Genomic DNA, 12814 nt, shown 5'->3' with positions numbered 1-12814 from the left:
GCACAGCCCGTGGGATCCAGCCCACGTTGGAGGCAGCCCCGCTGTGTGCAAACTGTCAGCATCGTGACAGCAGAGGAATTGGAATCTATAGGAATCTGAGTGCTGCTGGGTTTTACGTGACACAGGGTAAGTGTCTTGCTAATCAGGCCTTCAGTGGAGGATGCACACCTTGACCCTTACAGGTGTTATTTTGATGGTTTCTTTTGCCATTGGACAGTCTTGCTTAGTTCCACTTTTGAACTAGTCGCAAAGGAAGCAGTGCTGCCCCGTGATTCCATCATGGCAGCACCTAACTTGCCATGAGCTTTTGTGAGGCCCAAAATGAGCTTCTCTAGTGTCAGCCAACTGAACTAATGTCATCATGTTCTTGGCTCAGTGGGTCCTAGTTGATTTCCTTCTTCCCCCTACCCTTGACTGAAAAGTCCCCACAAATGTAGGTTGTCTGTTGTCATGCATTGCTGCCAATAAATATACCAGTATAACACTACCCAGTAAAATCTTGCCCTTGACTTTTTCATTCCTTTGAAGAGCAAGGATGCAGCTTCATGTGGTGTTCTTTATTACTGCTATGAAAGTGGAGGAGAAAGAAAGGACTGGGGAAGATGCTTAGGCTTGGTTTTCCATGGGGATGTGAAAATGCAGTTGGATGGATGATGGTATTCTCCTAAATATTTTTCTCTTTCAGAACAAAACAGTTCAATGTGCTATTTTCATTGTTCCCATTCCTCTTTGCCACGCAGTGCTTCCAGGAACACAGCATTTATTTGGAAGGTTTTTCGACAGCGGAAACATCTCACTGCTGTTAGAGTCAGGAGTTCCTCTATTCTGGCTAATTGGGGAGGGAGGTGCTGGGTGCACCAAGGTCTTCCGTACCCATTAAGACGCAATGAAAAGCTGAGGCTGCAGAGTCACCTCGAAGGTGCAAGGACTGATGAGTGAGTGTCATTTGTCTTGGCAGCTGAATTTAGTGTGTTGAGGAAAGACCATTAAAAAAAAAAAAGTAGTCATCTTTGGCTCTGATAATATCTAGATGCTCAGAACATTAATAGTTCAGGAGTGGGATGTAACTCAAAGTGGAATTGGTGAAAGATTTGAGGTCTGAATTCTTCAAGATTAAGAGCAGTTTCTCTTAGTTCCATCCATCCAGGCTGGCTGGATCTGAGCTTTCATTGACCATAACTTGCAAAATTGGGTGAAGCATGCTGCAACCTGGCAGCGTAGGGCTGAGCTTGGACACAGGAGAGCAGGTCCTTGGTTCCTCTGTCATGTGCTGGTGGTTCGTGCTGAGGAGAGGAGCATGGACAGCATCACAAATACTGGAGAAAGGGCATGGCTGAAACTTGGCTTTGGGAAGGCTCCGGTGTCCCCTCACTGTCCGCACTGTGCCTGTTCCACTTGAGGTGAAGGAGAATAGCTGCTGTTCTTGCTCACCTGTGTAGTCGTGACCCAAAAAATCCTTGAGGAAGAATAAATAAGGAACCCACCTTGCCACTTCTACTGAGCCATTTTTTTCTTTAAAAAAAACACAACTCTTTTAAATAGCCATCATTTACACTTGGGAGCTGCTTGAATCCACGCTGTCACATAAATTACCATCTCCAAACTTGGCTGTCAGGAAGCATCCGCACGAGTTGACATCCATGGGGGGTGTCAGTGGAAGGGGATTTGTTTCGTGGGGAGCAGGAGGAATTCAAGTGTCAAGTGAATACGCTTGTCCTCATGTTACCTCAAGCGGCGAGGGCATCTCAGTCCCGCCAGAGGTGAGCCCTGGTGTGACCTTTGCTCCTCAGACTGCCCTCGTTCGCTTTCTCTTCGGTAGCTGCGAGGCTGGGTCTGACATCTGGAGCAAGCCCCGTCCTCCTGCATCTCAGGCAATTAGAGCCTGGCCCAGCAAGTGGCCCTGGAGCAGGGGCTTCAGGGCTATGGTTTCCTTAGAGAGATAAAGGCCACAGGCTTTTCTCTCTGCTCCACTGCTTTCTCCAGGTTTGATGCCGCTGCTGTTGAAACAAGATTGGCCCATCTGGTAGCAGAGGAGATGAGCTCTGCCAGACAGATCTGGCTTGCTGGGAAGGGTTCAGAAGGCAGCACCTACCCTTTGTTTTATTTCCTGTGTACTAAGTAAGTCTGTGTTTTATGGAGCTACTTTTTATCCTCCTTGTATGTTTGTTTTGGCATGGATGCTTTTATTCCATTTGAAATAAGCGAGAGAATAAAGTGAATAAAATTCCAGTTTCCCCCACCCCCCAAAAATGGATAATACAAAGGAATTGTAAGGGTGGATCGTGTTGAGAACAGTTACAGCTGTTTGCTGCTAGGAACTGACACAGAAAACCGAAGGTTTATAGTGTCAGTGGCGTGTTCCTGTCCAACGTGTGTTACCCTTTGGCAGTGTGTGCTGGAGCCACGCTCAGTGCCGTGTCAGCCCTGTGTGCACGCATTGTTGGCTTTTCCTGTGGCCGCATAATGAGGGAATTTGCAGCAATCCAAACACTGACAGAACTGTATTTGTTGACTTGAAGAAAAGCCGAACTCCTGCTCCTCTGGGCTGGGATCACGTAAGCCAAAAAGCGCTGACTGCTGCCTGTACTTACTGGCCTCCCAGCCCTGATAAACCTGTGAAGCAGATTCATTTATTTAGGCCCTGATTCAGCAAAGCACTTAAGTACCTGCTTCGCGTTTTCTTCTTTCCAGTAAGATTGTCGGCATGCTCAAAGTTAAGCATGTGCTTAAGTGCTCTCCTGAGTGCAAAGCAAACACGCGATGGGAGCAGTGTGTGCTGTTGCCATGGTCTGCTGTTTAGCATGGAGGCTGCAGAATTGAGGCCCCCGGTATTAAAATTTTATTCATTTATTTGGCTCCCTCCAGTACAGGAGCCCTAGTTGCAGGATCTGAGATGATAGTCTGTCCTGCAGGAAGGTGGGTTGTTTCTGTAGCACAGACTATTCCTTGTGTCTCACTCTCGCATGTTGAACAGATGAGTGTGCAGGGTATGGGGCAAGGGGCCTCAGTTGCCGTCAGCAGGACATTGGCAAATGTTAGTATTTCTTCAGAGTTTTCTGTTGTTTTTTTTCTCGTTGAGAGTTTTAAAAGAAAAAAAAAAATCAACTATGTTACATGTATCTGAATGTCTTAATGTTTTGTAAGATTCATTTGACTTATCTTCCATTAACATGATTCACTTCATTTTGAGGACCAAGCAGCTTGGTGCAGGCACGTACCGGAGTGTCTGAGTGTGCTCCTGAGCTACATGGGCGAGAGCAAGATGAACATTTGGTTTGTTACAGTCTTTGGGATTTTGCAAAGTAGAAGGGCTGGGAAGTGGCAGATATTAGTACACTGTTTATAACTCTTGGTGTAACTGTGTATTAAGTTTAGGCCCATCATATTCGGGCCCTGGCGTTAACAGACTCTTGCTTCCCTGGGAGTCTGAAGCTGTGGAATATGCACTTAATCCACAAGATGGTTGTATTTCAGTCTGCTCAGAGCAGCTTCTGAGAGAGCATTCTTTCAAATCCCCACCCGTATCTGACCTGTTCTAGCTCGTTTTTAAGCGCTGCGCCCAGCCATTCCCTAGCTCCCTGCAGAAGGTTTCTGCACGTCTTTTCCTGCTTGCTGAGCTCATTTGGACAGGGAGCCCGCACATCAGTGAATGGGATTCCTGTATAAATGTGCCCTGTTTGCAAAATTGTAATTGATTTAGAGCATCTCTGTTTCTTATGAGACCCAGAAGACATATGAGCATGGCTAGATGTGCTTTTTTCCCTTCGCTTTGAAGTTTAAAACATGCTTAGCAAACTTGAAGTTTAAAACACGTTTAGCAAACATGATGTTTGCAGTCCCTGCTCCCCACCTGATGTGCAAAAAATGCGAAGGTCCTTCCAGAAGCATGGGTCAGACTAACCTTTGTGCTGATACTGCAAGCTGGATTGCAAGGATCTGGAGAGTTTTTGTTATGAACTTGACTCTAAGTAGCCTAGAAAATACTTGCAAGTAGGTTTAACGAATGTTGTTTTTTTAATGTGAAATAATTTGATCTGTGAATCAAACAGCCTCTGTGTCCCCACCCCCTGCTGCTGCTGACAGCTTCTTCCCACACTTCTTCCTTGGTAGCATTGTTTGACTGTTCCAGCTCCAGTAGGTTTCAGTTACTGATCAGTGTAATTGCAATAACATACCAATAATAAAAGAGGAATTCAAGCTTCCTTTTCTTGTAGTTGAAGGCTCTTCTCCTGCGAAAGCTTGAAGTCTTAATAACAGTCACACGAGCAACATCCTGCGCCTGTCAAGTGTTTGCAGAACTGGGTGGCCATACTTTAGGAAGATAAAGGGCTGGATTTTGGGAACTTGGATACAGCCCAATCCTATCAGGCGGCATTGGCGCAGCTAATATTAGAATGGGAAACTCTAGGGACAGCTTAGCATTTTAGTGGATGCCAAGGAAGCCTTGAATAGGAATGCATTGAAAGTTGCTTGTTGTATAACACGAGTTGCTGGAGTTGGAGTAATTTGAGTTGCCTTTAGTCTGGTGGAAAACTACAGCTGTGAGCAATGAGTTAATATTTTCCTTGTGTGTGTGGCTTAGGTTTCCCTGTTGAGTTTGCTTTTAGATTTGTAGGCTCTGAATCCATAGAGGAGCAACTGTGAACCAGTCGTTTGTCTTCATGTGCCACCCCAGGTTGTTGCTGGAACAGCTTTGCAGCCAGTGATGGGTTAAATAAAAACACCTTAAAAATGTGGTTGTAGGACTGAACTGTAGCCACTCTTTCTGCTTGGTATACGAGAAAGCCACTGGCTGCTCTTCCTGCCTGAACGTTTCCTACAGACAAGGGGGAGGGCGTGTTAATGAGAGGAGGGAAAAAAACAAACAAACCCCACGAAAGAGCAAAATATCCTTCCGTAGGGAGGGCTGCTTGGTGGATGCAGCCCACCCCACGCTGCCAGCCCTGAGGGACGCCTTGCCGGGGTGGCCGGGGCATTGCCGCTCCGAGGCCGGGCAGAGGCTTTGCTGGGCCCATGCCCACCCGGGCGCTGCGGGGCTGGGCGCGGGCCCCCGGGCCTTGTGTCGCGCCGCAGGCCAGGCCGTGGGGCTGAGGCGCTTTTTCCGTGCAGCGGGCACAAACCCCAGCGCCTACCAGCCTGGGCAGCTATGATACGCTCTCTTTTATTGGTCGGCTGCCAGAGTCTGCTGCTGCAACGGTAAACGCCATTGGTCGCTTCCTCCTCCCATGCGCAGCTTGGTGCGGGAAATGCCCCCGGTACCGACAATGGCTGCCGGGGTCGCGCAGCACCGCCGGGGGCCGGGCAGCCCCGCGCCCGCCTGAGCGGGGGCGGCCTCGGCTCCTGGCTGATTCTATTTCTCTTTTTCCTGCAGGTTGCTGAAAAGTGCCTTTCCTGAAGCCACCGCTGCTTGGATTTCTGTCTAGGGCTGCCTCTCTCTGCCCCTCGCCCTCCTCTCTTTTTAATTCGGCGTTGCTTGCGGTTCGTGCCCTGACGGCAACTCCTCCAGCCTTGCCCATTTTTTTTTCGCTCCTCATTTACACGCAATTTGCTCAGCCATTTTATTTTTTTCCCTTGCCCGAGTATGTAGCAAATATTTAAAAGAAAGAAAGAAAGAAAGAAAAATTGAAACGTCCTTTTGCTCGTTTTGATGCTCGTGAACCGTAATTTTTAGAAGCAAGAAATAGAAGGAAAAAAAAAAAGACAAAACAACCCGAAGTTTTATCCCCAAGGACCGAGACCATTCCACAAGCTGAAGTGCTGCCAGCAGCATATGCTTTTTGCAAGAATAATTGAAACCATTAACTGGAGAGCACAGAATTCTTTTGAAAGTCTGCCAGTTATTTGCAAGTAACTTCGGCAGTGGCACAAAATATAACACTTATATTTTAACTTCTACAATTGCACTTTTAGGAGCTGGCCTCTAATTTGATTTTCAGTTGTTCTGATAAGATTTCTATTTTATGATTGGCTTTATGTTTAATTCTTGTTTTAAACAAACACAATTTGACTTAAATGAAAACCTAAGTGCTGATGAATAGGAGTTCTACCAAAGCAACGAGTTAGTTATTTCTTCACATTTAACTTGAATTCACTTTTTTATCCTTTTTTTAAAAAAAAAAAAGAAGAAAAAAAATCAGTAAACATTGCCCTAAAGAAGGGTGCGATTGCTTGCATTTTAATTTTTGTTTTTAATATGGCTGTAAACGTTTCCCTGGTTCGTGATACAAAATGGCTGACGTTAGAAGTGTGTCGAGAGTTTCAGAGAGGTACTTGTTCTCGGTCTGATGCAGAGTGCAAGTTCGCCCATCCGTCACGGAGTTGCCATGTGGAAAATGGTCGAGTTATTGCCTGCTTTGACTCCCTAAAGGTGAGGACTGTCTTAACGCGTTCATTACCTAAGCTCACTTGCTTTTCCTTCTCCTCGGTGTGCTGGGGTGTGGGATGTGCAGAACGACTGTTTATTGCTCTGTTTCTGCAGGGAGGATGCTGCTGGTGCAGGATGTAGCTCCTGAAATCTAAGTTGAGTCTAACATCAAGTGCAATTGCCTGGAGTGCCAGGCATCACAGGGAGAGAGAGGATTTCATCCAGAGCGTTTTCCGATGGTAGCTCAGGTCTGATATAGCTGTCCTCGGAATGGAGAGCCCGCGTTGTGGGCAACAAATGAAACTGAAATGCAAAAAGCAGAGAATTGAAACCCAGTGCTTTAATTTGTGTCCAGAGCACATTGGCTGCACGTTCGGCCCAGGGATCCAAAATGTGCTTTTAATGAGCAGAAATGAAAGCAGCATTTTAAGATAATGAATCAGCTTTCTGTGTATTTCCTGCAGACAAGAGTTACAAATGCACTCTAATGCTGTCCTGTAGATGAGGAGCAGCCAAAATATTTGGAGAGCAGCACTCCCAGAAAAATGGGTGTTGGGAAAATGCTTTCTGCAAGGGACACTCAAGCATGATGGCTCTGCTAGGCCTGTCCGAGTTACAGCTGAGCTGTTTGGCCAGTGCTCATCTTTGCAGAGTTGATTTTGCAGGCAGTAGATGGCTCTTGGTTACTTGTCACTGCTGGAGTTCCAGGAGGGACTTTGACAGTTTACCAGATACCGGGATCCAAGTGGAGGTGGGTGGTGGGGGCTCACAGCAGGGAAGGTGAGCATCCCTGCAGTCTCTTCACCATGGTTCTCAGGAAGAGAACATCTACTTTTTTCCTTTGTTTTCCCAAAGGTGTGGCTCCTCAAAAGTGTTCTAATATGATGGTAAAAACCCTGAGGCAGTATGGATAACTGATTTCTTTTTAAGAACTCTTGATATTGTGTTTAATGTTTTGATCAGAGTCATTAACCTGTTTATATGGTTGTAGAAGGAATCGATAAATTTTACAAGTTTAAAAGTTTTTCCTTTAACTTCCAGCTGTTGCTTGAGCAGATTTGGGGTTATTTTTATGAACATGATGAGTAACAGATCTGGTGGAATTGTGTATGCACAGGTTTAGACCAGGACTGGATCTGGTCTAACATGGGTTTATGCAGTTTATTCACTGTTTGTGGCTTCTTCATATTTTCACTTCTGTTGCTTTTACCAAGAAGCTCAAGCTTCCTATTTGCATTTGGTTTGGCTGTTCTTAATCTGATTATATGCAATGATTCTTAGTTACACAGTGACTTTCAAATGTTCATTTACATTGCTGGTTTGCTGACAGAGACAAAAATATTTTTATCAGAGGAGAAAAAAGTAATGTTCTTTATGCCCTTGAAACTTCAATTTGTAGCCAGTGGCTACAAATGAATGAAGAGGTTAATATGTTTACATTTTACAGCATTTACTTGTGAATTGAAAGCAGTGCTGTTGTGCTGTGCAGGGTAGTACTGTGCCCCTTGCAGAGCTTCCCTGATGTTTGCAGTGTCCCAGGGAGATGTCCCTTGTGCAGCCACCCAGCTTGGCTTGGCAATGGACTGTGCTGTCTTCCTGTGTCAGCTGATGGGTTATACCTTCCTGTGGGTGCTGGTTGGGCTTCTCCTGCTTCAGCGGTGGGGAATGGGATGGGGAACACCATGTTGAGAAAGCAAAAGAAAAAGCCAAAGGAGGTAGACTATGAGCTTCTACAGCTTTGTGTGTTTCCCATGGATGTTGAACAATGTTCTTCTTGCAATTTCCTCTTGCCACAGTAGCAGATGCCCAGTATGTGCTAGTTACGTGGCCTGAGTTTTCCAGGGAACAGATTTTCTGTAAAAGGCCTCGTGGAGGGTGGACAACTCTGTCTTTGGGAAGTACACCTGGAGTAGAGGTCAGACTGTGCAGAGCACTTGGCCAAGGCCTGATGATGGGGCTGTTTCTGCACCCCACTTCTCAAGCAAGAAGTGGGTCTCAGAGCACTTTGTTCCTCCAGCCCTGTGGCTCTGGTAGCTGCCTCTGCCAGAGCCCCAGCTCTGCAGTGCCATGGAGGGGTGCAGTCCCTGCGACCACAACCTCTGTGTGTGCACACCATGCATCTCCCAGCAGAGATAACAGCCCTGGTGACTAAACCTGCCAACAATGGTCTTTCTGTTCTTGGGCTGGAGCTCGGCTTGCAAAGCCCTGTTTGCAATGGTATCGAGGGACTCCTGGTCATAACAGCAACCTCCGTTACTGGTGACACGAGATGGTACATTCTCAGACGTGTTAAGAAGCGGCTTTTAATGCCCATCCTGTGGACATCTTTGTGCTGAGCCGCAGCTCCCCTCTGACAGCTGTTGAACACCAACCCAGTCTCCTGCAGAAGGCTGGATAGCTGCTTAGTGTTCTTTTCATCTTTTCACACCCTGCATAAGCAGAACATCTGTGTTGCTTTATTGGAGACAGGATATAGGATGCTTGCAGCTAATAAGTTTTCCCGTTGTCTTGCAGTTGCCCAGGGCTTTGTTCAGAGGTTGCTTGTCTGCATCCATTGTGTAGTGCTGTTGCTTGTTTTTTTTTTTCCTCACAGACCTTTTAAGGCTGAACAATGCCTTCATACAGGAACTTCTGATAACCCAGCATACAATAGATTCACCTCGCTGGTCAGGTCACACGCAGCATTTATACGCTTACTGCAACCCTCCCCCCGCTGCCTTTTTTTTTTTTTCTTAATCTCATAGTGGTTCTGCCTCTCTTGCAGTGGTAAAAGCAGTAATGCTTCCAGAAGTAGTCAGGCTGCTTCAGTGTGGGTTGTTTAATGGATGAGTGTTCTACCTGTAAGCTCTTAAGAACACACAGGACTCCTGAAGGTAATGGGGAGGCTTCATTGATGCTCAGGTGGGATTCACCAGGGCACACGTTGTGTGGTTGTGCAGCGCTTTGGTGATGAAATATTGGGTCTTGATTAGGTTGGAAGTGCAGGCCTGGATCTTGCTGTCCTGAGCTGTGGTTCTTAGAAGGGGGAGTTTGCACATTCGTACGCAGCAGAAGGAACCTTTCTCATGCAGATAGATACGAAACTTAAAAATAGTTCCTTGTGAGAAGCTGTTCGTGGATTTGAATTGGATGCCAAGAGAGCTCACACTCTCTACTCTTTCTTCCCCCCTTGTTATTCTAGAAGAACAGTGTTGTCTGAATTAATTTGTGTGAATGGAAGGGCAAGCTGCAGTGGTTGGTGGAGGGCAGCCCAGAGGCGCCAGAGCCAGCCACCGCTGGGCCACTCTCCTTCCAGAAGCGACCATGAGGGCTGCTGGGTAGTGGCCAAAGCTCTGCAGTACCTGCTGGGCAGGTCCCATGGCGCCTCTGAGACCTTTTGAGCAAAGGAGAGAAGTGCACTGTCATCGCTGGAAACCCACATGGCCTTTGGTTCATTCATCAGCTTCTCTCCCAGTCTTGCTGTTCACCGTCCCTTGCGTGGCTGGTGCTTTTTGCAAGGGTCAGGACACGGTTTGCTGGCTGGTGGCAATTTGTACAAGGGCTTGTGGCGGCTCTTCGGTGGGCTGTCTGCAAGTACTCATCAAGTCATTAACCTTTCTATTCAGGCTGGATCAGGCGAACATGGTATGAGCCTCTTAATTCCCTGACCAGCAAATTGTGGTGATCTTTGGTTTGTAAAGATGTCAGGGAGGGAAAAAAAACCAACACCTTTATTGGTCACTGGAGACCCTAATTGAGCAGTAAGCTGAGAGGTGGGTATTAGGAGGTAGTGATGTATTATATAAAAATATGCAGGTAATGCACACCAGGTGTTCACAGAGGCTTTGATTTATGATGCTCACAGTTTGCGTATCTGCACTATGGACTCATGGTTTAAAAAAGAAAAATGACAAGCCCAGTTTTGTGGGGGACATGTGGTGGGGTTTTTGTTTGCCTTTTTTAAAAATTTTCTTTATGAATGTAGATGTTTCCATATGCAAATCAAAGTTTTGAAGAGAATTTTGAAAGACAGAAAACAGTGTAGTGAAAATTTCAGGAGTATGAATTTTTACTTTGGGATATCCCATTTAAAACACATGAAGCTCTTGCGTGTTTCAAAGCAGTTTTCCTCTATGTATAAAAAAAGGGTGAGTTGTCTGTGAACAGGCATAAAATCAGGAGTTGAAAGCACAGTTTTGTCTAAGTTGTCTGTTTTCTAAAAGAACTGTTATTATCTGGTAATAATATTCACAATCCCATGGCAATCTAAAAAGTTCACTGAACTTGGGCAATAAACGTACCATATGATCTTGAAACTGGTGTACCTGAGGCTGTTCCTTATAGTTTTCATGCTAATATGTACCTGTTTTATGCTGACTTCACTAGAATGATTTCTGACTGTTACTGGTTTGCAATCAATTTTTTTTTTTAATTTAAATAAACTGCAAACTGGGAAACAATTAAAAACACCCACTAAACTTAGCATATGGTTATGCTTTTACAGAGGAAGAAGAAAGCAAACAAAGCTATAGAGATATTTTTGGAGACACTCTGACTGCATGTCTCAGCTCAGTGTAATGGAGATGCAAATAAACCAGATGAACAGTAATTGAGCCAAGTCGCCTTTGTGAGAAACCTTCACTTTCCATCTGTCATTAAGGCACTTACCTGCCTAGCGACAGCATTTGGTGATGAGAAGTAGATTTGCAGCAGCTTTGTCTTGTCTGGATGCTCAGGTGTTTTGCGGCACATCATAAGTGCTTTTTATAACTACTGAATCAAACCTCTAAAAGCAGGGAAAAATGTATTTAGGCTTATAAGAACTGTTGCTATTGTATTTCTCTTAAAGTAGAGTGGTACTTTGAGGAGAATAAGAGAGCTTAAATGGAAAAACAGTATTTAGATCTGATCTCTTCTTGCGTATGGGTTACGGCAAGCTCCATGTTTTCACAGCGTAATTTAATTGGCACACATGCTGTGTGTACTTGGCGGTGTCTCCAGAAGGTTTTTGGCACAGCTGTGTGATGGAGACCACTGGTGGAGGAGCTCACCTGTGGCTGAGCAGCTCCCAAGCCTGCCCCGGTGTCTGGGCTGCAGGTGCTCTCTGTGGGGCTCAGGCTGGCTACTTGGATGGGGTGTGACCTCCCCAGGCATGTTCAAATTTCCAGGGACAGATACACCTTGTGCTGCCTACCTGTTCTTTATGTAGGATGTAGCTCTGGGCGGAGCATGTTTGATTTGTTTAGCATTATCCATAGGTTTCTCTGATGTCCCAGCAGTCTCATTTCATGTATCTGTGACTTTTTGACAGCTGAACCATGACAGATGAGCACTGGTAAATCTTGCCATCGTGGTTTAAAAGGTTGCTGCCCTGAGCTGTCCTTTTGCTTCTCTGTGGCAGGTTCCTGCCTCTATGGCAGGGTTGGCGGCAGGGTGGAGTGCCTTAGATGTTGAACATGAAGTCCAGCTGAGCTGAAATACCCTTGGTCCTGGCTCTGTGTGGAGGTGCTGGGTGAGGAATACATGTAACTGACAACAGGCTGGTGTTACCTGGTGACACTGCTGCAGGGGATGGCAATAGCCAGCAAAGGGCAGCTATTCATTGCAGCTGTTTGCAAAGATGTGAGGCAGAATCCATGGCAGGAGCTCCTTGTCTGTACTTTAAAGCAAGAGGTGATTTTTGAGGTGTGCTGTAGAGGCAGAAGAGGTTGGCCGTGTCTGTATGTCCGTTAGGTCCTTCTGGTGTTGTACAGGGGTGACATAGCAAGGAAGATGGGATGTCCATAGGTTTTCTGGTGCATAGTCTGGTTTCGGTGCCACCCTGGAGGAGTGCTTCCTTATTAGCTCATTACTGGAAGAACAGTGGTACCGTTTGCATGCGGGGTGTCCCTGCGTCAGGTTCAGAAAGGCTGGAAGAGGTGTGGGTGTAGGTTGGATAATTAGGAGGTGTTCTTGGTTTAAGGGGCAGGCACTGGACCACTGTCCTTCTTTTCTTTCTTCCTGCAGATATGGATTAATTTATTACAGCTTTTCCTTGGGCCTCAGACTTGTCTGCATTTTCCCTTGAAGGTGCTGGAAAGCAAAGTGGTGGCCACAAATTTGTCCCGAGACCACACTTTGGAGGCCAGCCTCTTCAGGGAGGCAGGCCAAGGAAATTCAGTGGTGGTGTTTTCCTGCCAGCCTCTCCTCTCCAGCAGCCAGCCCTGGCCTCCACTCCTGTCTGCAGCTCACACTGGCCCCGTCTTCTCCCTGTGGCGTAAGCAAACCGCCATCCCCAAAGGACAAAGCCAGTAGCATTTACATTATTAATATCAGCCAAGAGTAACCTTGGTTTTTTGGTTGGGAAGATGATGGTAAAGTGCTGACTGCTGCCCACACTTGCCTAAAAAAGCAGAAGAGAAATTCTTTTGGGATGTGACTCTAAACCCTTCTGAGCTGCTGCGTGTGCTTAGGCAGATACATTTTGAAACC

General features: G+C 46.2%; 1 protein-coding gene across 14 annotated transcripts in view; it reads left to right on the top strand.

Moving 5' to 3' along the window:
- The window catches only part of MBNL3 (muscleblind like splicing regulator 3), a 92456-nt gene that overhangs the window by 25951 nt on the left and 53691 nt on the right, over positions 1–12814 (top strand). For 12 of the 14 annotated variants that reach the window (XR_011740895.1, XR_011740894.1, XR_011740893.1 and 9 more), the window contains exon 2: positions 5372–6367. The exons of the other annotated variants lie outside the window; for them this stretch is intronic. Coding sequence is in view for 8 of the 12 variants with exons in the window: in XM_071813558.1 (XP_071669659.1) it covers positions 6194–6367 (174 nt within the window). In the remaining 4 variants the exon portion in view is untranslated. The remainder of the gene's footprint in view (positions 1–5371; positions 6368–12814) is intronic. 14 annotated transcript variants of the gene reach the window in all.

Source organism: Patagioenas fasciata, chromosome 11 (assembly GCF_037038585.1).
Source record: "Patagioenas fasciata isolate bPatFas1 chromosome 11, bPatFas1.hap1, whole genome shotgun sequence".
Classification (NCBI taxonomy): domain Eukaryota; kingdom Metazoa; phylum Chordata; class Aves; order Columbiformes; family Columbidae; genus Patagioenas; species Patagioenas fasciata.
The sequence above is the reverse complement of the archived record's forward strand: the minus strand, read 5'-3'. Positions and strand labels throughout refer to the sequence as shown.